Source organism: Polypterus senegalus, chromosome 8, assembly GCF_016835505.1.
Source record: "Polypterus senegalus isolate Bchr_013 chromosome 8, ASM1683550v1, whole genome shotgun sequence".
NCBI lineage: Eukaryota > Metazoa > Chordata > Cladistia > Polypteriformes > Polypteridae > Polypterus > Polypterus senegalus.
Window position 1 is genome coordinate 159,113,774 of NC_053161.1, and position 26,799 is coordinate 159,140,572.

At 39.3% G+C, this 26,799-nt stretch overlaps 1 protein-coding gene across 2 annotated transcripts; it reads right to left on the minus strand.

Moving 5' to 3' along the window:
- Positions 1–478: 478 nt before the first annotated feature.
- On the minus strand, positions 479–16,108 carry LOC120533649 (cystatin-A-like). Of its 2 annotated transcripts, XM_039760556.1 has the most exons (4): positions 15,943–16,108; positions 11,828–11,932; positions 1,367–1,468; positions 479–694 (listed from the first exon to the last, which is right to left on the minus strand). In XM_039760556.1, the coding sequence occupies exons 1-3, from the start codon at positions 16,009–16,011 to the stop codon at positions 1,409–1,411; spliced, it is 234 nt and encodes a 77-aa protein (XP_039616490.1). In that variant the 5' UTR covers positions 16,012–16,108; the 3' UTR covers positions 479–694; positions 1,367–1,408. The 2 variants fall into 2 exon arrangements, with proteins under 2 accessions (XP_039616490.1, XP_039616489.1); XM_039760555.1 differs by lacking the exons at positions 479–694; positions 1,367–1,468 and adding an exon at positions 11,245–11,477 and having other exon boundaries at positions 15,943–16,102.
- Between the last annotated feature and the right edge of the window lie 10,691 nt (positions 16,109–26,799).

Consider the following 26,799-nt stretch of genomic DNA (forward strand, 5'->3'; position numbering starts at 1 on the left):
ACACAGCAAAACACTTTGATGCTGAATCAGAGAGACGAGACTTCCTGGTTAATGCAGCAGAATTGAATTCGGCGCTCCATCGCTGAGCCAATCAGCACAGAGGAACTTAACTCCGTGCTTTCATTGGGTAGCTTCCCAGCCATCCGCCAACAGCGTCCCTTGTATGAAATCAACTGGGCAAACCAACTGAGGAAACATGTACCAGAAGTAAAAAGACCCAATGTCCGCAGAAACCCGCAAAGCACTGAAAAATCCGTGTTATATATTTAGATATGCCTACATATAAAATCCACGATACAGTGAAGCCGCGAAAGTCGAAGCACGATATAGCGAGGGATTACTTTAAACCCAAAGTAAGATGTTAAGAAAGTTTAAAAAAAATCCATTTATTTGATTCTTGTATCATGATTTTTACAAGAAAATGAAAGGTAGATGGAGCAAATCAGCCAAATCCAACTGTGATCTCTTTTGAAAGACAAAATCAGAATGGCTCTACCTCATTGTCTGGTTTCTTCATCTTCACACCAGTGACCTTCAGCTGACTTCTTTCACAAAGCTGATTGTACTGTTCTCGTCTGTGGTGTTTGAGCCAGAAACTAAAAAGCAGCCAAACTCTACTTCACAAAAGATTCATAGAGTCAGGAGATTACGCCTTGGTCCAATTTTAATTCGATTTTATGAAGTTAGAGTGAAACTGAAAAGAAGTAAAATGCAAATAATTACTGATTTAAATAAACAATATAACTTTGCTCTATACTTATCAAATTAACTTAAAATAATACTTACAGACTTTGCTTCAATGGGACTAAAACTGACTAATTGCAAAACACGCTGTCTAACTACTGACTTCCTGTAATTCTATTTCCGCTTCCTTACAACTATTTAAATGAATATTCATAAAGTTATATTAATATTCCTTTGAACATCAAACAGCTATTCAGCGAGGCAGAACACTGGTAAACTTTCAAATGCAGGCAATCATCATGTCCGACTTGAATCTACATGACAATCATAGTATAAAATCAAATGTCCAGTAAGGCCAACATGCATGGTCACAATAGGAGTACCAAATTTGTCCTTGGCGAGAGAGTGAAACATCACACTCACATATATTTTGCAGTACTTGAGAATATCAAACACACATTTAGAGTCCAAAAATGATGGAACATGGAAGCCATCAATTGAATATTGTAAGCAACTCATTCTCTAGTGTATTGTAAATATAATGCGACCTTTTCTTGAATGTGGTCCCAGACTAGAATGATCCACAAAACACCAAAAAGCCACATGTCAGTCTATTTGTACTCTCAGCTTGCAGAGAACAATCATCTACATGCACAACAGACCACTGAGCAAACATGTTTACCTTGATCAAGCAGTTGGATCCACTCACTGGCTGACGTCTGTATTATAGAGTCTTGAATTCTTTAAAATGTTTGTCTTCTTGTACTTCAACCTCGTGTCGAATCTGTGGAGTTAAAAGCAGTCTGGATTTAAGGGTATCACACAATATTTCCTTCAGCTTCTCACCATAATATTCACCCATTTTCAGTACCTGCTCTGTCCTTGTCACAATTATAAAAGAGTCAAAGTCAGTCCATTTAGCAAATTTATAAAACTTATAAATAAATTAGAAAATGTGTGCAGTATATAGCAGTCAGGTGCACTCAAAGATTTTTTTTTTTATTAACTTAAACAAAGAGACAGATACGTTTTGCTTATTAATTTGTGGTGAGTCATGTCCAAAATGAAGTGGTAACAGAATGTACAGGAAGTAGATGTCTTAGTAGAATACAACATTTTTTTTGATAGCATTTCACAATATTATGTAGTTAAAATCCCAGTTCAAAAGAAATTAAAAAGAAGTAGCCAAAGGAGAATTAAAATCTGTCTAGAGCTAAACTTTTTGTCTGCAGCGTACTATGATGGAGAGCAGGTCATTGTTACTTTATCATTAAATGATAGTGTTAGAGAAACACTGAATTATTACAGTCTGCAGATAATGCAGCAGTGAGGCTGTTTAATGTGTGTAATATTAATATAATTAATATGTGTTTATTCAATTTGGGTGTGATAACATACAGAGCTTGCCTTCTCATATCCATATTAAAAAAATAACATTCTGCTTTCCTTGCTTTGTATTTTTTTTACTACCTTCTCCTTTGAAGATCATTTAACTTACCGGCTATGACTTTAAACAGCAGGATTAGTGAGTTGATGTGACAGTGGTTTGCTCAAGCCACTGATGTAACACACATACAACTCTGCAGCTATTACTATAACTTATACTGGGGATCTGTTCTGCCATCAAAAATGGCTCTTGAATATAAAGATATACAAATTGAAATAATCTTTGAAGAAGAAAATTTGAAATTCTACATTAAACATTAATTGAGGTCACACAAAATGTTTTTGTATTTGTACAGACAATTTAAAAAATTTGCCAATACTTAAATGGGAGTACAGCTGATTTTACAACAATGCTTATCATTGTAATATGTGGAATTTAAGTGTTTATACACAGTTCCACATGTGCCCCATTCCTGAGTTCCTCTGTTTTGGTTATTTATAACATTTACTCCAAACGTCTATATGAGTAATCACAATGCACAGTTCTAAAAAGATAATTTTGTTATTGAAGGAAAACAGTTCAACAACACCTGCATGATTGTCTCCAATTGCAGAAAGCCAATAAGCGACATGCCATGTTAAAGCTGGATAGGCTACTGATAATTACCTCATATTGTATGGAAATAAAAATGAACTATGATAATTATTGCTATTAACTCCACAAAAAGTGAGAAGGAATATTAGAGTGCTGGTCATATTGCTTTGTATTATGTTATGTCACAGAGGTTAGTTGTACTTTCAATGCCAACTATTCTAGTTGGCTTGGTGCAGTGGTCAGGTGCACCCCACTCTAAAAAAGTATTAAAGATCTTTACAAAAGCTGTTTTTCACATTGCACAGCATTTTCTGACCATCAACTCAAGAGCACTACAACAAGGCAAAGTACTGCAAAACTGTAGGTGTCTGTGAGAGCATGTCTGCATGTGGGTCTGCCCAGGAACAAAAGCGGATTGACATGGCAGAACAATTTAAGTACAGTCAGGCTGGATCTCCTGACAGAGTTGTGTATGTTAAGTATGTAATGCCATTATTTCCAATGCATTTCGAATTGCTTAAAACTGATGCTTGATCACCAGTATCAACAGCAACTGGTGAAATAAGTTCTCCTGGCTCAGCTTAGTTAAGTCCAGACTTAAAAATTTTTGTGGATGAGAGCAGCTCCTTGATCTTCTGATTCTTCCTAGAAAAATATTGCGATTAGAAGAGCTGTAACAATGATGAATATAAATTGTGGGCACTAGGAGTCACTATTGCCCCTTAAACCCAACAGACAGACACGCAGAACACAGAGTAAAAGCACCAAGAAGTATTTTAATACTTTGCCTTCTTGTAAACAGTGCCCAAAGCACCACAGCCACCATAGACAGGCAAATAAACACACTATTTCAAATACAATACAACACAATTCTCTTCTACACACCTCCCAGCAAGCATTGTCCACCTCTTCCCGACTGGCTTGCTTGCTGGGTCTCCAGCAGTGCTTTATATAGTCCTTGACCTGGACTTACCAGCACTTCTGGGTCAGATGGAGAACTTGCTATTTCTTCAGCCCAGAAGTACTTCTGTGCTTCCATCTTCATGACTTTGAAGTACTTAAAGGGCTTTGTAAACAGTAGGGAATCCCCAGTCTCCCTGCAGTGTCTCCTGGCGGCACCCATGATACCCTGCAGGGCTTTGTTGCCGAACTCCAAGTCCTATTGTTCCCTGCGGGCATCCGGGGCACCTATGCAGTCCAGGGAAGCTGCCATCTATCATCTAGGGGGAGTCGGTATTCTTGACACGCTGCCTTCCCCCAACCTTCTGCTACTGGGGCATCCACGGCCGGGATAAACTGCCGGCCATCCCTTACAATAGATAGATATACAGATTTTTAGGCACCCCTCGTCAAACTTCTGTTATTGTAACTAAGCAAGTAAATGATTGCCTGATTTCCAAAGGGCATAAAGTTAAAGAGAACACATTTCTTTAATATTTTAAGCAAGATTTGTTTTTAATTTCCATCATTTACAGTTTAAAAATAACAAAAAAGGAAATGGGCTAGAAACTAAAGTTTGTGTACCAAGCATGGCCAGTACTTAGTAGGACCTCAATTGCCCAATATCACAGCCTATAAAAATGTTGTGTACTCAGCAAAGAATCTTTAAATTCTTATTTGGCCATTCATGCTTGAAAAAGGCTTCTAGTTCTATGAGACTCTTGGGCCGACTTGCCTGTATTGCTCTTTTCAGGTACAGTATGTCTAGCAATTTTCAACAAAGTTTTACTTTCACTTCATCCATCCACAGAACTTGTTTTTAAAATGCATTAGGCTTGTTTAGATGTTCATTTTCAAACTTCTGACACTCTACCATGAAGGTCATATTTTTGCAGGTACTGCACCACCACTTCAGAGTCTGATAAATCTTCCTGAAAGTCTTTTGCAGTGAAACTGAGGTTTTGATTTGTCTTTCTAGCAATTCTACGAGCAGTTCTCTCTGAAAGTGTTCTTGGTCTTCCAGACCACAGCTTGACCTCTACCATTTATATTAAGGGCATTTCTTAATTACATTATTAACTACCTGCAAACACTTTGCAATCTGCATGTAGTCTTCTCCAGCTATGTAGGCATCAATTATTTTAGTTTTGAGTGCTAGGCTGCTGCTTTGAGGATCCCATGGCTGCTGATTGTTGGGACAAGGTTTGAGGAGTTAGTGAATTTATACAGCTTTTTGGATTTCATCACCAGACGCCTCATGTATAAACGGTGCGTACGCACAGAAATGTTGCGTGGCCAGTGATGAGTTTAAATTTTTTTTTGCTTAGCTCATTTCTGTAACCTTAGGAGCCTTTTGACAAAGGAAAACTCTGTAAATACACTTGTGCCTTTAAACAGAGATTTATAAGAAAGCAGGTTTCTAGCCTGGTTACTCAACTTATCCCAGTTTTGTACGTGCATGTAAAAGCACTCACTGTTACACTAGCCCAAAATTTTGATATTTTCTGTCTACTCAAAAAACTAAAATTATTTCTATTAACACAAGTGGTAATTAGAAATCATTTTACTATTTTTAATTAAAAAGTTAAAAACACAGAAAAGCCCAATTATGATTTTTCTTTTGTCATGGGAGGGTCCTAGTGTGACACTTTTCCTCTTTATACTCTTACTAATGTAGACCTTAAAACATCCATCCATCCATTTTCTAACCCGCTGAATCCGAACACAGGGTCACGGGGGTCTGCTGGAGCCAATCCCAGCCAACACAGGGCACAAGGCAGGAACCAATCCTGGGCAGGGTGCCAACCCACCGCAGGACACACACAAACACCAAGCACACACTAGGGCCAATTTAGAATCGCCAGTCCACCTAACCTGCATGTCTTTGGATTGTGGGAGAAAACTGGAGTGCCCGGAGGAAACCCACACAGACGCGGAGAGAACATGCAAACTCCACGCAGGGAGGACCCGGGAAGCGAACCCGGGTCTCCTAACTGCGAGGCAGCAGCGCTACCACTGCACCACCGTGCCGCCCAGACCTTAAAACATATTCTTATCAAAATAATTAATCATTTCCCAATTCCTGTAACTTCAGGTAATTAGACAGAGCTCCATAACAAACAAGAGAAGATTATAGGTCAAATACACAGTGTCATAAAATAAAATAAAGTGTGAACACCGCACAACCTGGTATGGCTAGATGTTTCGTTTTTTCCAGGTGACCTATTTTTGTGTTGCTTAAGGTATCAGACATAAGTCAAGATCTTTCTTTTATTCTTTTTGGTTCAGCTTTTATACTGATTTTATAAAGGTAATCTAGGTACGATGCGGTCATCCTGTCTCCAAGACAACTTTTCCTTTATTACATTTAAATTTCTTGTCTCTGAAAATTCATTTGTAGCTCATACGCTTCTGCTCTTAGAGCCCCCTTTTGGTTACTTTACACCCCCCTAGGGGGGCCTGCCCCACAGTTTGAGAACTGTAGGGTTTTATTTGTAAAACACTCTGTGCCATTTCAAGCTAAATTAGATTCTCTTGTTAATTCAGCCATCCATCGGTGTTCCATTTTTGTTATAAATTGTATTTAGTCTCTCTCTTTATTTACTAAACATTTTATATGATGATTAGAAAACAGTTATCTTGTTCAGGCTTTAATTTAAAACAGCATTTTCATCAACATGTTATAAACACTTTGGTAGTAAGGTGGCTTTGTATAATACAAAGTTTTAGAAATTCTGTTAATGCTTGGTAATAGCCTTCCATTTTACATCAGTTATGAACCCCTGAAAATAAGAACGGTTATAGTAAGTTATAGGAGCAGATACACTACAGGGCTGATGATGATTAGGCTTATTTTGGACATGTTAGGCCAATCAGGATCACCTCCAGAGGTGGAGGAGCAAAGTGTCTGGGCGAGGAGGAGAGTATTGAGTTTATGAGTAGTGGTTTATTGTGTGAGCTTAATAGTGATTTAATAGCTTATGAGTAGTGTGGAGGGTGCTTGGTGCACTGTGGGAAAAGAAAATAAAAAGCATTGGACTTTTACCTGCTGTTTGGAGTCATCCCTGAGGGTTCAAGGGAGCACTAGCGCCCCCTACTGCCACAATTTATATAGCAAAATACCCGTGCTTCGCGGCTGAGAAGTAGTGTTAAAGAAGTAATGAAAAAGAAAAGGAAACATTTTAATAATAACGTAACATGATTGACATTGTCATTGTCATGAGTGTTGCTGTCATATATATATATATATTGTGGGGTACAGCCCGGACACAGACAGGCAGACATGCTGTTTCACCACACACGTGTTTATTTACAAGTTCAAAGTACAAGTAAGTGCACAACCCAGTGCCGCAGCACCAATCACCCCTTACAGTCCTGGCCGCACAACAATGCCTTGCTCAGTCCTTCTGACCTCCTCCACTCCTCTCTTCCGAGCCCCGTCCTCTTCCACCCAACTCTTGCTGTCGACTGGAGGGAGGCGGTCCCTTTTATCTGCACCCGGATGAGCTCCAGGTGCTCCCCGGCAATCTTCCGCTGACACACCCCAGTGTGGCGGAAGTGCCGGCTGTTCTCCCGGAAGCTCTCCGGGTGTCCCTGCTTCTCTTCCCCCCAGCACTTCCTGGTGTGGTGAAAGTACTGGGGTCCATGGTTCCCAAGGCATTGGGCGCCTCCTGGCGGTGACCACGGGCCCGTACAGAGTGGGGCTTCCATGCCCTGAACCCGTGGCCCCCAAAGCCACCAGGAAGGCGGCCCCGACGTGATCCCAGATGGGCGCACGCCCACTTCCAGTCCTCCAAGGCGTCCCGGCCGTGTTGTGGCCCCTGGCATCCTCGACAATATATACATATATACACACACACACATATATATATACATATACACACATATATATAGTATATATACATATACATCCACATATATACTGTATACATATATATATGTGCACAAAACCACGCTTTTATCAAGGCTTCCGTCGGGTAGTCTTTTGAAATGAAATTCTCCTCTAATCAGTCGTAGCAACGTGCTTTCTTCCAACTGTTACATTTTTGTAGCTCTGATGTGTACATCAATGTAATCAGTGTACCAGGAAATCATGCATTGACAGAAGTTCCTCTTTGCTTGGAGTGCAAAGTGTGATTAAATGTGTTATTTTTTAACGCGCTATGGAGCACATGCATCGAAGCTTCTCAGCTGTGCTTGTGCTAAGAAAAGGAAACATTTTAAAAATAACGTAACACGATTGTCAATGTAACCTTTTGTAAGTAGTGCCTGGAGAATTCAGAGTGTGGAGAAACTGTAGAGACAGCGTGTGTATTAACTTGTGGATTTTTCTGTGAGTATTTGGTGGCAGCGTCACAAAGTTGGTTCCTCAAGACTGCGTTAGCTGCGGAGCTCAGCTCACAGTGAAATGAGGTGAATGGGAGGGGAGATGATGACGTGACTCTCCCACCCGCCTTAACTGTCAATCCCCCCACAAACACAGTCTCTCGGAATTTGCATAAGCACAGCCCTTGACCAGTAATTTTAACTTAGTTACAAAGTGATCAAAACTCTCGTTTATATCCTGCGTCCTCTCATTAAACTTGTATCCCGCATTAGCCGTGGGCATGACAAACGCCAGCGGCAGCCTGTCTATGAACTTAATTTAAACTTTAGGTTTACACCGTGCTTTGTTTCCAAAGTAGCTGTACTCATAAATATGGTTGTATGTGTGACTCGGTTGCTTCTTATTGTTTCGCTGCCTTCTCAATTGTATAATGCATGTTTTCTTCAGCGCTTTTTGGAGCTCTTCCTTGTTTTCTACGTACTGAGTTGACAGTCAGTTTACGTGATTACATGGGAGGCGTGATGATGTCACACAAAACTCCACCCCCCACGGCCATCAAGCTCAACTCCATTACAGCATATGCAGAAAAATAGGTTCCAGTTATGACCATTATGCGTAGAATTTAGAAATGATACCTGCCCAACTTTTGTAAGTAAGCTGTAAGGAATGAGCCTGCCAAATTTCAGCCTTCCACCCACACAGGAAGTTGGAGAATTAGCGATGAGTCAGTCAGTCAGTCAGTGAGTAAGTGAGTGAGTCAGTGAGGGCTTTACCTTTTATTAGTATAGATGAACTTCCGAGCAGAGCCTCTATGAATGTAATGAGGATGGCGAAGAAGTCCAAGTTCTTTAATGATGTGGATGTTAATTCCAGGAGTGGTTACAGGATTTAGTCGGCGAAGTTGTAAACTGGAATAGCTGAGCACCATTCCAACCGAAGAGGGAGAAAAGGATGCCATCCAGATAGTGCCGCAAAATCCACAACAAACAGTAAAGCAGTATATCCCGGCAGCAGGTGAGTAGACACAAAATCTTGATAAAACTTGATAAAAATCCGTAGAATCCACAGCAAACAATAAAACAGTATGTCCAGGCAACAGGTGAATAGACAACAAAAACTTGATAAAAATGCGTAAAATCCACGACAAATGATAAAACAGAGCAGGAAAATTTTCAGAAAAGTACAAGACTTATTTTCTATCACTAAAAATAGTAAATTAGCAATATTAAACTACAGACTCAGAGGGAGAAGCGGCGAACATTCAACGCCAGCGTACTCTCCCATCCACACCCATCGTTGAGTGATTGGCTCCCATCGTTGAGCGATTGGATCATCACCGGAACATTAGATAGCAGCCCCTTGGTTTGCAGCGGTGCCTTGAAATCCCAAAGTGCAGCACGGGACATGGAGTTCTTTAACTCAGCCCTTTTGGGTTCCATGGGTAATACCAGGGGGTGCTGTGAGGACTCAGGAGCCCTACGGTATGGGGTGCCTGCCTCATCCAGAAGTGCTTACAGACCACGTGTATGGAAGCATGGAAGCACTTCTGGGCTGGCTAAAATTAAATTGGATGCCTGCTTCAGATGGAGGAGACAGAGTCGAGATGGAGAAGACAGTGCTTGCCTGAGAAGGAGTGATGGAGGCTGTGGCAGAGAGAAGAGACAAAGTGCTGTGTACTTTGCCTTTTGATCGTACTACGCTTGCTGTAGCAGTAATGAAGCAACAATGTTTCCCCCTTAGAAATAAAATGTGTGTTGTTCTACACTTGTGCCTGGTGTCTGTTGTGTTGGGTGTTGGAGAGCTGGAGCACCCCCTGGTGGTCACACTAGCTAAGGCACCTAAAGGGCTTTAAAAGATGCTTATGTGAAGCCTTCTATTGGGGTTGAAGTAAAGGAATGACAGTAGACTGTCCAGTCAGCAAGCATCCTACCATTAGCTGTCTTTAGGTTTGAACAAACAGGGTACAATAAGGACAGTAAGACAGCTAAGAGGTTACAGACAACAGTTATGTGGCTGGTTTTTGACATTTCTATCTATCCTGCATTAAGATGAAAGAGATTAGTAGGTAGCTTTCATGTTTAATGAAACTCCTTTACAAAGTGATTTTTACTAAAGTAAACCCTTAATTATAATTTATTAAAGTGGAAAACAATTTTAAGCATTCCCTGGCACCAAATATGCCATTTTTCTTCCAAATAACACTGCATTACATGAAAATTGATAGAATTAGTTTAATAATAACATTAGTCATTAAAACAAACACTACTAATCTTCAATAAAGCACTTTATCTAGACTTTATCACTTCTAGTCACATTCATAGGAATGACCTTTCGGTTTTTCTTTCCAACTAGTTCATGATCTGTTTGGGAACTGTAATGCCAAGGATAATCTGAGAAGACGTTTGAGCAGCCCATGTGACTAGGAGAGTGACCAACACACAAGTACACCTCGCTGCAGTCTGTGGATCATTCCCATGACAGTGTCTGAACGGGTCAGCATTAGCTGTGGAAATGGCTAAAGCTAGGATTGTGTGTTACTAATGCTCAGCCAAGTTGCGGTGAGCAGTAGTATTCCCATTAATTAAAACTAAAACTAATATACTTCTATAATCCTTGCGTTTATCAATAAATTGTATTCTTCTGTTTCTTAAAATGAGTGTGCCTCAGTTACCTTGATACAAGTCTAAAGGCCAGAGACCCCCTCCTACAACACAGAAAGGTTAGGTGAAAAAATGTAGGAGCCATACCGAATTATTTGATTAATTACCAGTGTTGCTGAAGGCAAAACTAATAATTATTTAACCAAGTTAAAATTCATCTTTCTATTTCCAATATTTATTGGCATACCTCTGGGTGGACACAATAACTCACACTCTTTGTTGTTGACCCCTGGGTAGGTATCTTATTGATCGTTAATTGCCAATTCCTACAATGCAGCACTCAAAATTAACAAACTATGTAAATTATTTAAAAAAAAAACAGACCCATTGGAGATCAATACAAATTATAAACTCAAATGTTTTTGATGGAGTGTTTAACTGCAAAGTGAAGGTCAGTAGGTGACAATCCAGAGAGTGAGGCTCCAGATGAGCAGCAGAGCCACACCTGAAGATCTGAGCTACAAGCTTTATTTCATGAACTGATCTGAATGTATGAAAGAGTTCGGTTTGTTTTTTTCTTTACCATGGTAATCTCTAAAAGGGCAGACTCTTATAGAACATTCTGCAACTCCCGTTTAGTAGTGCACAGTGACACTGTAAGAAGTCTTTTGCATAAAAAACACAGTTTGTAATAAAGTAAATAAGACATTACATGAGTTTCAAAGTATTAGTTTATTTGTTGTCACATCATTATTTAGCTAATGAAATTTTGCCATTTTGCAACACAAGATTAGAATGGGATGAGTTTATCGGCAACTGTCACTGGTCTCATGTTCATCGCATTCATGACATCCAGCTGCCTTTCAAGACTGCTGAACACCCGCACATGCAGACACTTCTCGTGCAGATATTTCCCATCCTCATCCTCGCCATGTTCAATTAGAACCTGAATGAAAATCACAGCATATCTTGAAAAAGAAACAGTTGTGGAGATACTATACACAGTCACCTCCACAATGCAAGTTTTCAGTCATGTAAAGTTCCACCAAACACAGTTATCTTGTGTTCTACTAAACCATCAAGGACACGTCCTGTTAAAGCTTTAAAATTGCATATATTAACATTTATATTGTCAGAAACAGAAGTCTTTAATGTTTTTAAGAGCAAATCATTTTCCAGCACTTTTTGGATTTTCAGAAACCAGGTATTATCCTGAATGTGCCCCAAAATAAATGCAAACTAACAGATGCCACACTTCAGTCTTTTTATACACATAACTTTGGGCAAAACACTTACCTGGATCAAGTAGTGCATTCCTCCTGCCAACAACAGAGTTCTGTGCACGAGAGCTCTAAATGTTTCAAACTTCATATGGAGCAATTTTTCAACATCTGGCTTTACCTGTTGAATTAAAAGCCATCTTGATTTATAGGCAGAATGTCCTGATCATCTACAACTCATCCAATTTTTAATATATGCTGTACCCTTGACAAGGTCTTTTCTAATGACAGGATGTACATTTCCTGAGTGTCACATTAACAAGTTTAATTTGTGCAGAAACAAACTAAATGGGTTCCATTTCTTTATGTCACTTCTGTAAGAAAACATTTTTAGGGATTTGGTCAAAATCCAAAACCTTTGTTGCATAACTTTACCCATAAGAAACATGTTTAAAAGGTTTAAAAAATATTTGTGGAGTTATTAAGTTAACTATTATAACTATATAACTATATATATTAAGTTAAGTTAATATTTGTGGAGTTAAATTAAGCTGCACAGATGACATAAACAATACACTTTAACTAACCATGTTGTCTCATGTCCTGTTAAAGACATTCAGAAGAGCAGGGGAAATTCGTTGAATGAAAAACATTTAAAGGATCTGGAAAAGGTTTCTCGGATGCCTTTCATTACTGTAAAGAGCTTAAAAGAATCATACTGGCTTCCAAGTGACACATGTGGTAATGCATGAGAAACAATATGCTATGTCTTCTCAATACCTCAGGAAGTGGTGAGAAGATTTTGTATGGTTCAATCTATAATGTTCTCATAGTGTTGGTAGATGGAAAATTGCTATTTTACTATTTATCTTCTTAAGACACCAAAATGTTTGTCAAAAAGACAAACTACAGAATGGAACGAAAAATGTATCTGTATATTGTAGCAAGGCGAATGATGAGGCAGGGCAAAAGCCAAATGCTTGGGATGCCACCTGGAACAACACCATTTAATTCCAACCAAAAATAAGAAACTTAATGAAAAAAATGCTGGGGACAATTCCCTTCAATCAGTGTTGTCTATGGTCGTACTTTCTCCTCTGCTGTTCTCTTTTCTCTGAGTACTCGCTGTGGTGGCCACGTCTGAAATGAGACACCACCTTTACGGGAGCATCTTTCTATTAGCAGACTGGAATGGGTTGAAACTTTCTTTGCGTTGCTGCCCTCAAGGGATGATTTCTCACAGTTATGATGGAAAACGGAGATGAGACTATTAACAGAAGTGTCCCCTCTCATCCTGGGGTGGTTCCACATAACAAAGGTGAGCCTGGTAGTGACCCGCTGGTGCTCATGTGTGACAGTATATATTGCTTGAAAAGTGTAGCTTTCAGTATTCAGCATTCAGCACTACAGTGTTTCACATGAAACATTTCTCTTTTATCATCATTATAAGAACATTTTTAAACATAAAAGGTCTTATATGCAGTGAACCCTTTTCAGGATGAAAAAGTTGTTGGCCGAGTAAGTAATGTTTGTACTAGTAACCACACAGCCTGATCAATTGCCATTACAGAACAAGTATTCCTAAAAGTAGAGATAGTGCTGCTGATGGCACATATTTTAGAATTAAACACCCACTTCGAAGAGTTCCAAAACCGTTTGTGGAAAATAATATCCTTCTGTAAATGTTGAAATCAACACAGAGAGAGCAAGCTCATTGCTCTCACTGATGATTTGCATCTCACATGATGCAGCAGTGTTGGCGAACTGCACTGCTAAGTGTCTGACATAAGGTGAGTTTGGTAGTGTGTGGTGTTTGGGTGACAGTGGATACCTCCATTTATGTACCTGAATTTCTTGTTTCTTTTGAAACACCCCTCATTCATGGTAGGGTAGAGAGTCATGCAGTACCCTGAACAAATAAAGAAAAGTCACTAAGGTTTGTATTGCTTTGTGTAAAGGTCGGTTTATCATACTTGCAGTACTCGACACCCAAAACTACTTCAGTTTCTCTATTATTTTTTGCCAGGTAATGGCACAAAGTTACAAGTACAATTGTTGACTGCTAAGTTATTTAGTGAGCTAACATTAACAGTGTCGTCATGTGAAGGACCTCATATCAATGTCAGCTAGCTAGCGTGTTCATAACACTGGAAACTTGGTGTGTTTAATGCAATGTGCTCTGAATTTGTTCTTACAGGCTTAATATAAACCGAGAGATAAATAAATCTCTAACAATTAACTTAACGCGCACACGTACCGGTCCCGGGACATAACAGCGTTTTAAAAACGTTACAGTGATGTGTGCATGCCCATCTGCCATGCATCTCGATATACTACCCATCAAATGAAACTTCAAAGTCTCGTCTTACCGATGATATAAACCATTTTGACACACAACAACCACAGCACTGACACTGAAGCCTTTTTTACAGAGAAGTACATACTTTTAAGAGTTGACTTTCCCTACCTTTGAAGACCCCCTGCAAGTCAAACATCAATATTTCCGAGCAGTATTGATCCCATTGTGTCCGTAAGGCTCCAGCGAATATAATCCAGTAAAACGATTTAGGTCCAAAACACACGATATATTCTCAAAGGGACAAAAACTCCAGAAAACGATTCATAACTTGAGACCACCTACGTAATTTTTTTTCATTTATATTGCTCATATCAGACGTAATTTGTTTCTGTCGGCGATAACCATGCTACTGCATGAAACACGGAAGTGTTAGCTTTCGAAAGACACCTAAGTTGGCCAATTACGACGGGTCTGGGGTTGACTGGCACCTCGTATAGCCAATGAGTGTCACAGGCAGCTTGAAGGATGACGTATAGCTCCAAACCCTGGTAGAATCTACCAGTTTGATTGGACACTGTGACTGACACTCAAAACTTACAGCCAATGAGCAGCCGAGCATTTTGATATGTAACTTGCCATACTAACTTGTAAACAAAACGATCAGAGCTGCGCGAAGGTGGCATTTGTGCCAGTCTGCAGAGTTGGTGCGTGGTTGTTTATTGTGATTTCGCCAAGTTTTTTCGCATTTTAAATATGAATAAAAGTAGAAGTTTAAACATAAATAAACGCTCGATTAAATAATAGATGCATGTACGCGTTGTGAAAGTAATCAATCGGCCCAGGAGAGGTCTAATGGCAGAGAGCGACGTGCCACGCCCTTGTGCTTTCTGCTTGCTAGTGATTGCTGCCATCAAGTGGCACATGGAAAACGCTGAGCTGTGTTGTAACAGTTTGTAAAAGAAATGTATATAGTTTGTGTGCATTTTATAAAAAAAAAGTAAAAAATAAAAAATATAAATATATTTTTGGCCCATAACTTGTATTGACTATTTTTACATAGAAATGTGTATTTTTTATTGTTTTTATTATGGAATATGAATTTCCATAACTAATAGAGTGACACTGTATGTAGATATAGATTCCTTTAGGTGTAAGCTTTCAGTAGAGCCCTCATTGATATCTGTGGGTTGAAGCATTCAAAAGTTATTACACTTTTTCCATACGTTCCAAAATGTGGATAATGGTCCCTCTATAAAGCACCTGGGCATGCCCACATAAAAACTGGTGTAAAAAATGTCATTTTTACAGGTATTCTTTTCAAATTTGAAATGTGAGTAGTCAACAAGTTATTCTGTTGGTACATAGTGTGTTTCTGTCCCCACCTACCTACTGCAGCTTTATTTTCCTTTATTTTCATAAAAAAACTTAGGCGAGAACAAAAAAAATGTGTTTTTTTTGTGAGTTCTAATGTGCATAACTTTTGATCAGTCACACCTACAGTGATTCTGACTACTAAGGGTGAAACTAGAGAATGTTACCTTTACAAAGAGACCAAACATGTGTTTATACTCCACATGGTTCAATAACAGCAATGATTCTAATTTGGAGAGGTCGAATTACAAGATTTAGCAAAAATGACCCCGCTTGATAAGGGGTTTAATTAGGTGAACTATGGATCAAAGCAAAACATACTTAGTGTTGAAAGTTTACCCTCATTTTATCTTAAACATGAAATCAGACAGACTTCACTTTAAAACATACAAAAGAGTCTGATCTACAGCCCATCTGTCTGTCTGTTGGTGGGTTTTGCACCTTCAAAGCTGCATAGATGCCACTTTACAGAACTTCATGAAACTGACATTAATACTATTAATCTTAAGGGATTGTCTCACCTGGTCACAGATTTCTTGCACCTCGTTGTCTGCAGGTTTTAGTTCAGACCATCTTCCTAGAATGTCCATGCTTGCCAAAAGATTCTCAAAAATGCTTCAATAGAACAGAAGTAGATTGAATTTGATCCAAAGAGCTGCCCAAGTCAGATATTTGTAGTGGTGTGCAGAGAGGCTGACCCCCTGGCAGTAAGAGGTGGGAGGAGCCAAAAGAGCTCAAACAAAAATGTGGCTGTCAGCCTGAACTTGACTATGATAACAATGTGCAAGGTATGCTATTGATAAAATAAAAAGAAAAAATGTAGCACATACAATCATTAAACTGTATTCATCTGATGAAAATTGTACAGAAAGAACAATGCATTTTTAACCTCCTTTTATTTTCAGTATGGAAATATACTTTCACTTTTTTATTATTAAAATACATTTGCTTTATTTTAAGTGCATGCAAAACAATTCTTTATACAAGCATATATATGTGTATATTAAAAATATGTCTAATAATTTCTTAAATGCTTGTTGGAAGTGCAGTGTAAAAAGTAAATTAAACTGAATTGACCTGAGGGTGGGGCACAATCCCAGTACTGCTGTTTTACAGTTTTAGAAAAGAGGATTCCATTTCCCACTAACTCCATTTTCCTCAGAATGGCTTACAAACCTCAAAGACAAATATGGTAATTTAATAGACTTTTCTGAATTTGCCAAAGTGTAAGTATAGTAAGTGTGTTTGTGTGTATAAAGAAGTACTGTCCTGTGCTGAATTGGTTTTCTATTGCATCCATTTCTGTTATTCAGCTCCCTTCAATCTTCTGGTAAAATCAGGTGAATTGTTCAGGCTGATTCAAGTGGAATAACTTGAATACAGACAACCAATTAAACAGGATATCTTAACAGGGAGTGCAGGAACTACACGGACCATTTGATCACCAAAAACTCCTTCTCAATGGCTGAATAATTACACTCTCTGGGAAGCAATTTCCTAATCAAAATGTTAAAGGGTGAAAACCCGATAAAAGGACAGCCCTTAAACCAAACGCACTAGCGTCCTTCTGAAGGACGAACTCCTGAGAGAAGTCAGAATTCCTTATAACCTGGTATGAGGACTAAGCAGTCTTCAAATCACAGTAGGACTGTTCACAATCATCAGACCAGACAATGCAGTGGTTCTTTCTGCCCCTCGTAAGATCGGAAAGAGTAGCAGCTCTATTCGCAAAATTAGGGCTGAATCTCCTATAATAATCAGCAAGTCCCAGGAATGTACGAACCTGTCTCTGCATTTCCAGATGGGGGTAATCAAGCACCTTATTCACTTTCTTCAACTATGGCCTAATCAAAACCCTGCCCATAGAATTAAACAAGTAATGCGTTTCAGATATGCACAACTTACATTTCTTAGGGTTGACTGTCAACCCAGTGCATCTCAAGCTGTCAAGGACAGCATGAAGCCCCTCTAAGTGTGAGTGGCAATCATTACTGAAAAATACAACATCATTGAGATGTGTCTCAGAATATTCAGAATGACGGAGCAAAATCTGCTCCATCATATGCTGGAAAGTTACAGGCGCGTCATGCAGACCAAACGGGAGTCTAGTAAATTTTTATAATCGATCGGGGTGGCAAAAATCGTTTTCTCGTAACATGAAGCTTCAAAAGCCTGTCAGTCTTTTTTCGTCAGGTCCAGCTTAGAGATAGGTTGCCTGACCCAGTTTTTCCAATAATTTGTCAACACAGGATAAGCATCAAATTTGGAAACCTTATTTAAGCATCTGAAGTTGATTAAGACCTCAATCAAACCATCCCGTTTTGTACCAAAACGATCAGTCTACACCAATCATTTTTACTTTCACAAAAAAACATCCAGTTCAAGCATCTGCTTGACTTCATTGCACATCACATTCTGTTGCACCTCAAGTATCTGAAACAGGCACATTTGCACCTTAAGATCAGGATCAGTAACAATCTTATGTTTCATAAGTCGAGTGAGGCCCTGCAGGGCAGAAAAAACATCAGCGTTCCGACCTTTTAAAGACAACAGCTCCACTGTTTGCGAGTGAGTCAAATCATCACCAATAGTAACATCTGTCTGAGAGACAGCAGCCACAGATGTGTACACCTCCCGGGGTTCATGCCACTCTTTTAAGAGATTAATATGCAAAATTTGTATGGGTTTTTGCCAGCCCTGTATCCTGACCTTGTAATTTACCAGTTCCACACATTCCTCAATGACAGCAGGACCTTGCCATTTCACAAGGAACCTATGCAGATCAGGAGGAATTAGAACCAGTACTCAATCGCCATGTTTGAATTCATGGAATTTGCTCCGTTATTCATAATGACGTTTTTGGGATTCCTGTTCATGCTGCTGATGCTCCACAGTGAAAGAGGAAATTTTAGAAATTTGCTCCTGCAATGAAACCACCTGGTCCACAAAGCCCAGTCTTGAGCCTTCATCCGGACTCCCGTCCACTCCTCATGAATAATATCCAAGATGACCCACAGATGCCTGCCAAACAGTAACTCGAAGAGACTCAAGCTGGTGGAAGCCTGGAGAGATTCCTGAATTGCAAGCATGAAGAAAGGTAATGCAGAGACCCAGGATGTCTGATCATCATGAGCAACTCATCTGGTCATCAATTTAAAGTCTTGTTAAACCACTCAATTAGGCCATTCATCTGTGGATGATAAACAGTGGTGCTCAGCTTTTAATGGCAAGGCCATTACACAACTGTTTCATCATGCGAGAAATAGAGAGCATGGTCTGGTCAGGTAAAATCTCACTCGGAATACCAATACGAGTAAATTTCTCACACTTTTGCAATTGAGGAGGGTTTGGCTTTCCGCAGAGCAGCCACTTAAGGATACCGCATTGCGTAATCAACCAAAACAAGAATATACTGATGCCCATTCTTACTCTTAGGGAGAAGGCCAACAATATATATACCAACCTCGTTGAAAGGGATTGTCTAAAATAGGCATAGGAGAGAGGGGAGCCCTGGGAGGTCTGTGAGCAGAGAGTCTTGCAGAACGGCTCAAATTCCCTGTCCATATTCAGGCAATAAAACTGCTTTGAGATGTGGTCCCTAGCTTTCTCAGCGCTGAGGTGACCGCCCAAGTTGTGTGCGTGAGCAATCTTCAATACTGTCTCTCTGCGCTCAGTTGGGACATCAGGGTGTTCAATCAGTCCACCCCTAGGCAGTCGGAAATCACCCAGTAAAAGAAGACGCTTCTTAAGGAGAAAGCCAGAGTTTTGAGGCTGGGGGTCTCATGCTCCTTATAATATTAGTCACTGAGGGTGCAAACTTGATTAATTGCAAACTCCAAGGAGCTGTCGGCTCGCTGCAAGCACATAAAATCCATCTGCTCACTAACAGGTACATCATTCTACTGTGAGTGACCTGCAGTATACACGGGTGGACATAGGAGGGAGTGGGACACTAGTTTTGAATCACCTGATGTTCTGAGGGAACTATAGAAAAACTAGTATGTAATGTCATAACTTAGATGCCACCTACACTTGAATATTCACAACACAAGCACAGCAAGTAGCATGCAAGTCTGCAGGAAAGTACAGGGAGTTGCTAGAAACACAGAAATAGCCTCTGAGATTATGAGTGGTACCGAGAGCAAGAGGGACAAAGTAGGCAATGTGAAAGTGTAGGATTATACTTGTTAGCCATCAGAGTACAGTGAGTCATGTCATATATTAAAAACAAAGAGAATCTGATCCGTTTCAACTAACATTGAGTATGGGAAAGGCACAATATAAATAAAATGTACCTGTAAGAGCCATTTTCCTAGTTCTATAAGATTCATGAATAATTTACTAGATGATAATGCATAAAATATTAAAGTTTCCTATAACCCCCGTGAATAGAATTGTGTTGGTATTTTCCTGCCATTTCTAACAGTTTTGACTAAAACAATAATCTTCAGTTAGTGACAGCTTTGCCTTGAGTAAGGAATGGAAGGCATATGGTTTTAAACCGTGCCAGGGCACATATCTGTGTGCCAATCGGCTTACGGGCCTTTTGAGTGTGTGAAGTAAATATGTAAGAAAATAGCACTTAATTCACGTGCTGTGCTGTATGCTTAAAGCATACAGAAGAAGAAGCTCAGAATTTTTAAGTATAAAAGAATTTAAGAATCTTTAAATAGAGAAGAAAAAGTAAAGAACTTATAAATACAGAAATAACTAATGTTTCTTAAGAAAAGCTAAGTTTAAGACAAGATGCATTTTTTCCTTTTTTATTGCCTTTTATTCTACGTTTGTAACTATTTTTTCTTTTATTCTTGTGTGGATTATTTGCTTTTAACTTTCACTAAATATTTTCAAAACAAACTTTTGGACTGTGAGATTTCTTTAGACACACGTTTTACCCGTGTTTGACCATACCTTATTTCAGCAGCTACAGTATTATTATTATTATTATTTTGTATTCTGAGAGAAAAAGAGGGGGGAGGAGTAGGAAATTAGACATTTAAAAACATTATTCTGGCACTACTAAATGTAGTGCTGTTTAATAAAGTTAAAGTACATCAGAAATAATAATAAAACCTATATTTTATAAACAATAATGTCTTGCTTTTTTCTGTATATTGTGACGTGTGAGTCCCTGTCCTGCAACCCAAAACATGAGGCTGAGTCTCAGTACTTTAGCAAAACCAGCTTTATTCAGTGTGAAACAGGAACAGCGCCATTATTTATTGTAGTGGGATCTGCAACTCTTATACACACAGACACAGCAGTCAAGCAGGGTCAGGACCAGGTTAGTAGCCAAGTAATCCTCTTCCCTGCATTCAGAATGTTCCTTGCATCACCCATTGATGGCAGGTGCTCATAGAGTGATTGTAATCTTTTCAGATTTGATTTTGCGACGAACTGCCACAGTGGTGGGAGCCCAGTGTTACTCCATCAAGTGACAGGCTGTCTTCCATAGACGTTGCGATCGCACGTTGGGACGCTCTTCAGCATACTCCCGTTGGGGGGAACCCTAAAAGAGTTTAGAAACCTTACATATATGAATGTGGTTTTGTGTCAGAGAAGGAAAGAAAAATTAAAGTTCATGTAAACCAATGATTTCACATTAATAAACAACTTATGTTATTATGGTTGAAGGTAATAATTCATAGCAATCTTACAAGCTCCAAGTGATTTTTCTCTAAGTAATTACAAGGAAGAAATAAATTAATATGAATTTTAATCACTGTGGTATTTCTGTCCAATTGAGCTTAAACAGTGCAGGAGTTGTGATGAACAAAGCAGCCTGAATGTGCCAAGGTGCCAGTCTTAATAACATATTTACCTGTAGAGGCTTTCCTACAGCCTGCCAAGTCTCTAGGTCTGATCATTCACACAAAGTAAGACTGATTATTCTCTATTCTTATCTTTTGCTAAAGATGAGACCTGTTTTAAAACACACTTACCATTTTGTTTTGTTAAAAATAGGCCAAGATTATAATGTCTGCTGCTAAACATTCTCTTCCAGATAAGCCAGAGCACAGTTCTACAGAAACCCTGGGGTGTATGGGAGAAAAAAAATGGAATTTTAATTAGTTTGAAATAACTTTTTATTGACATGAATCAGCTTAAGGAAACACACTTTAGTTCTTTCTCAAGAAAAGCAGATATTTGGCAAAGATTACAATGTTTCTGTTCCAGGGAACAAACTAATCAGTGTGTAGTTCCACTGTATTCTGTCAATCATTGAATATAGAATTCTTGAGCAGTAGTATTAAAAAGATCCTTACATCAAAGCAAAAGATAAGAACTGAAGCAAGAGTAGGAAATCCAAACAGAACCCACTTTAAAATGAATCTTTCTGTCCTTCTGTCACTTGAGGATTAAGCTGCTCAGCCATTTAAAGACACAGTAAAAACCTCGATAAATGTGGTTCTGATTTTGTCTTTGATAATATTAAGAGATGCAACTGCACATTTTATCTAGAAATCCCATGATCTTTATGATTTGCAGTGCTGCACAATCAAGATGATTGGAATATGGCGGCAGTATGCAAGATTTTTACACCATTACTATAAGGGTTTTGGTAATTTGGTTTTACTTAAAATTATAAGTTATAAAATTTGGCTTCTTTCTGCTCCCGGTCTCATAGTATAAGTTCTCTGCTGGAAAAACAAAATATTATGTACCTAAAAAATGAAGTATTCTAAGATGGACCATTTGATCTCAATGTCGAACTGAGAAGAGTGAGAAAAACAAACCCAAAGAAAGCAAATCTCTAAACTTATCTCTGACAATTATTTCAGTTTGATAAAATAGTGTTTTTGGCCATGGAAACTTTTGAACATATTGGGTTTTTAAATAATAATTATCTAAATAAAAGACATTCTAACAAATATTCTAAGAAGTGCTATATTTCACAGGAAAATTGAAAGCCATTCTGAAATTTAAAAAGTGTGGCAATCCTTTTTTAGGATTTAGAAGGTGGGCTTTTTCAGCCAGTCCCCCTTTAGAAATTAATTAAGCGTACCTGTCATAATCAATGGGTACGTCATTACTTAAAGGGCAACATCTAAGCACTTTCTAAACTTCAACAGTATACTGTGGAGGATTATATACAAGAGAAGTTTACAGAATTATTATTCAATGTAGTCGCCCTATTGGCAGTGATTTTTTCCTTTTTGGGAAAAAAGATGGCATCTGTAACCATATAAAGGAATATACTGGGAATTTAATAGTATTACCATAAAAATACAATATGCCAGCTTTCGAGGCAACTCAGGCTCCTTCATTAGGCAAGATGTAATCAATGTAATTACATCTTGTCTGAAGTAGTGGCCTGAGTTGCCTCAAAAGCTTGCATGTTGTCATCTTTTCAGTTAGCCAATAAAAGGGGTCATTTTGCTTGACTTCTCACTACATTCATAATGTCTAACACGGTACAACACCCTAGTATTACATAAAAATACAGTAATTATAAATAGAAAGAACTTTATTTGTCCCCAGGGGCAATGTGGCTTTTTACAGAAGCTTAAATAAATAAACACATAAATAGATAGATAAGCACATAAACAAACACACAAATATATAAATATGCATCCACACTTTGGTCTAAACACACATAAGAATGACTAAAAAGCAAGAAAATCAGAGAAAAACTGACTTGGCAGTCCCAGTCCCAGTGAGGCTTTATACAGCCGTATTGTTGTTGGTATAAAGGAGCCCCCATCATGTTTCCTGACACACTTCTGCTGAGTGATTCATTGGCTGAAAGTCCTCATTGTTAGTGTGTCAGAGACGAGATGCCCAGCATTGTTCATAATAGCACTCGGTTTTGCTTTAATTGTCTCCTTTTCTACGACCTCCATGTGTTCCAGAGTGTTATCCATAACTGAGTCTGCCCTTTTAATTAGTTTGTTGATTCGGTTGGCATCTCTTGAGTTGATGTTACCAATCCAGCACACCACACTGGCCATCACAGAGTTGTAGATGATGTGAAGGATGTCACTTCTCACATTAAAGGGAAGAAGTCTCCCAAGGAAGAAGAAGCTACTCTGCCCTTTATTATAAAGTTCTTCTGTGTTCTGAGACCAGTCCAACCTGCCATTAATTTGGACCCTCAAGTACCTGTAGGAGTAGACCACCTCTACATCCACTCCTTGAATAGTGACCGGACATAGAGTCTCTTTGCTGTGGTTTTGGTTTTGCTGATGTTAAGGTACAGACAATTCTCTTTGCACCAAGAAACAAAGTTCTCCCCCAGACTCCTCTCCTCTGTCTCTCCCCTTTTTCAATACACCACATAAGTGCAGAATCATTTGATAATTTCTGCAAGTGACATGACCTGGTGTTATATTTGTAGTCATAGGTGCACATAGTGAAGAGAAAAGGAGACAGGACTGCTCCTTGTGAAGACTCAATCTGCTACCACAGCTTTTCTGTGTATAGCCTCCTCAGTTGTCTCCTTACTTGGTCTTCATTTATGGCCAGCCCACACTGATGGTCAGAGGTGGACTTGTCACTGGCCATTCCAGTTGACATTGCAGGAGTTGTTGTAGGGATTGTGAGTGGAGAGTGATCATTAGAGGAAGGTGGCAGTAGAATGGAAAATCTATTAAAACATTGGTTCACTGTGTTAGCTTTTTCCACATCCCCTTCTAGCTCCTGAACCTTGGATTGCTTGAGTCCAGTAATTCTGCCCAGTCCATTCCAGACATCCTTAATGTTATTCTGAGTGAGTTTGTTTTCTATTTTGGCTTTATAAGCTTCCTTTCCTTCACTCAGCTTTTTCTTTAGTATACGTCCTTCAGAGCCTCCTTCTCAAGTTCATCATGTTGGAGAAAATCAAGACATTCTGTGTTGATCAAAACTAAATATTGTTTTTAACACCACAGATGAAAACCAAAGTTGACACAAACTCCAAAAGAAGTTTGAAAAACATCCTGCCTTCCTGCATAAATGTATTCAGGTGGGTGGAAGTTGGTGCTTGATCAAAGTGAGTGTGTTTGCCCTAGGTTGAAAGCTTTGTGTACAAAAAGACTGAAGTGTGGCACCTGTTAGCTTGTGTATGATACTGAGAGCTCATTTGGAATAATAACTGTTTCTTAAAAATGTTCTGGAAAATGATTTGCTATTAAAATATTAATAAGACTTATGTCTCTGATGGTATAAATGTTAATTTGAAATTTTAACTGGACAACAACAAGGGGATAACACTGCTCTCTGTGCCAGATAAGGTCTTTGCTAGGGTCATCCTCAATAGGATCCGTGATCAATTGTTCACCAACCAGCGACCAGAGCAGTCTGGTTTTATGCCTAAGAAGTCTACTATCGACTGCATCCTGGCACTGGGAGTTCTCATGGAGCGCAAACATGAATATTGTCAGAGTTCCTTTGCTGCTTTTGTTGATTTTTGTAAAGTGCTTGACTCGATTGAGATGACCTATGGGACATCCTGAGACTTCACGGGATTCTCTCAAGGTTGCTGAACATTATGGCCGGCCTATGCTCTGCTGCAGAGTGGAGAAAGAACCTCTGCATTTTTACCATTTGATTCTGGGGTTAATCAGGGGTGAGTTCTTGCTCCTACTCTGTTCAATGCTTGCATGGACTGGGTGTTGGGCATGGTTGTGGGGTACAGCGGCTGTTGGAGAAGAACGATTTACTTATCTTGACTTTGCCAACGACGCAATGATCTTCGGGGAGTGTATGTAGGCTCTGATCGTGGCTCTTGAGTGACTCAGCGAGGTGTCTGAATGTCTGGGCTTGCGAGTGTCCTGGATAAAAACCAAGATCCAGGCCTGTAATGACCTCTTGGGCTCAGCCATCGGCAGTGTGTCTGTCTTCGTTGAGAGGTTGACTTAACTGGGCAGTGACATTCATGTCTCTGGTGACTCTTCCTATGAAGTCAGTAGAGAGATTGGGAGAGCATGAGGGGTCATGAGGTCACTGGAAAGGTGTGTGGTGCTCCCGATATCTTTGCAAAAGGACGAAGGTCCAAGTCTTTAGAGTCCTGGTGCTTCCTGTCTTGCTGTATGGTTGCGAGACATAGATGTTATCTAGTGACCTGAGATGAAGACTGGACTCCTTCGGTACTGTGTCTCTTCGGAGAATCTTTGAATACCGCTTGTTTAACTTTGTGTCGAATGAGCGGTTGCTCACAGAGTCCCAAATGAGGCACATTACTTGAATTGTGAGGGAGCATCAGTTATGGCACTACAGCCATGTGGAGTGATTCCCTGAGGGTGATCCGGCTCATAGAATCCTTATTGCTGAGGACCCAGTTGCTGGACCAGGCCAAGGGGACACCCATGTAATACCTGGCTGCAGCAGATAGAGGAAGGGTAGGACTGGACCGTGTGTCTTCCTGGGGGGTTGCCAACTAGGATCTTGAGCTTTTTCGTCATGTGGTCGGTGCAGCAAAGCACTGTAGTTGTGCATGCTCCCCAACCTGTCCTAATCTTTCTTCAATGGTTTGACAGAACTCAAGATAACTATGTGTTGAGGGACTTGTGAAAAATCAGTCATTTATGCCACTGACAAGACTGTATTGCTGAAGTGACTACTGTATGTATCTTGGCAGTTGCTCCTGCTTCATTTTTGGTTGAATCCTGTCATTGTCATTCAGGTTCATTGTGGACATGAGCAGTTTCTACATGTGCAAGTTTTACTGAATCCACCTTGTCATGAAAGCTTTGTGCTTGTCACCAAAGTGAGGGAATACAGACAACTGACACATGGTGATGAACGCATTTTATTGTAATATTCTTTTACTGTTTCTTTACTGTATTTTATTAAAATAATAATGTACTGTAGAAATTAATTCTTTTTTTTTATCTCTCATTTTAGGCCTGTAGGTTCAACTCCTGAGCAACAATCCAAGCAGCTACCTCAACCACATAAGTGGTAAAATTAAAAACAAATAAAATTGTGTGTGTTAAGAATAGAGAAAAGTGCAATGCAGCAGCCAACAGCTCTGGTTGGAGGGCCACTATGAAAGGATTAGACAACGCAAACAGAGCAGATTCTACATGCAGCTATGTTTCTTTTCTGGCAGACTCAGCAGTTTGTCATTGCTGTCCAAAAGGTGAATATGCTAGTTTAACAGTTGATGGTTTCTGAGTATTTTAATAGCCCTTTAAGTATGAGACTAAAAATATGTTTGTTTGTTTTTCTGATTATTATGTACTTTCATTTACTCAAAAACAGATTGAAATAACAGTATAGGGTAGAATTAGACAACATTATTTATTTCAAGTATAGCTTTTCAACTGGCATTACACTGAACATGTAATAATTTGTAGCCCGCAGCTTCATGCAAAGTCTTGTGCTACACTGAAGTAAAAGCGACACAAAGTCAAACTGAAACTTCATATTTTCATGGACTATTCAACATCAGACTC

Coding starts and splice junctions, on each gene's coding strand:
- LOC120533649 (XM_039760555.1), bottom strand. CDS start 16,011: ATGGACATTCTAGGAAGATGGTCTGAACTAAAACCTGCAGACAACGAG. Junction 11,933..15,942: donor TGCAAGAAATCTGTGACCAG/GTGAGACAATCC, acceptor TTAATTCAACAG/GTAAAGCCAGATGTTGAAAA. Junction 11,478..11,827: donor GAATGCACTACTTGATCCAG/GTAAGTGTTTTG, acceptor ATTTTCATTCAG/GTTCTAATTGAACATGGCGA.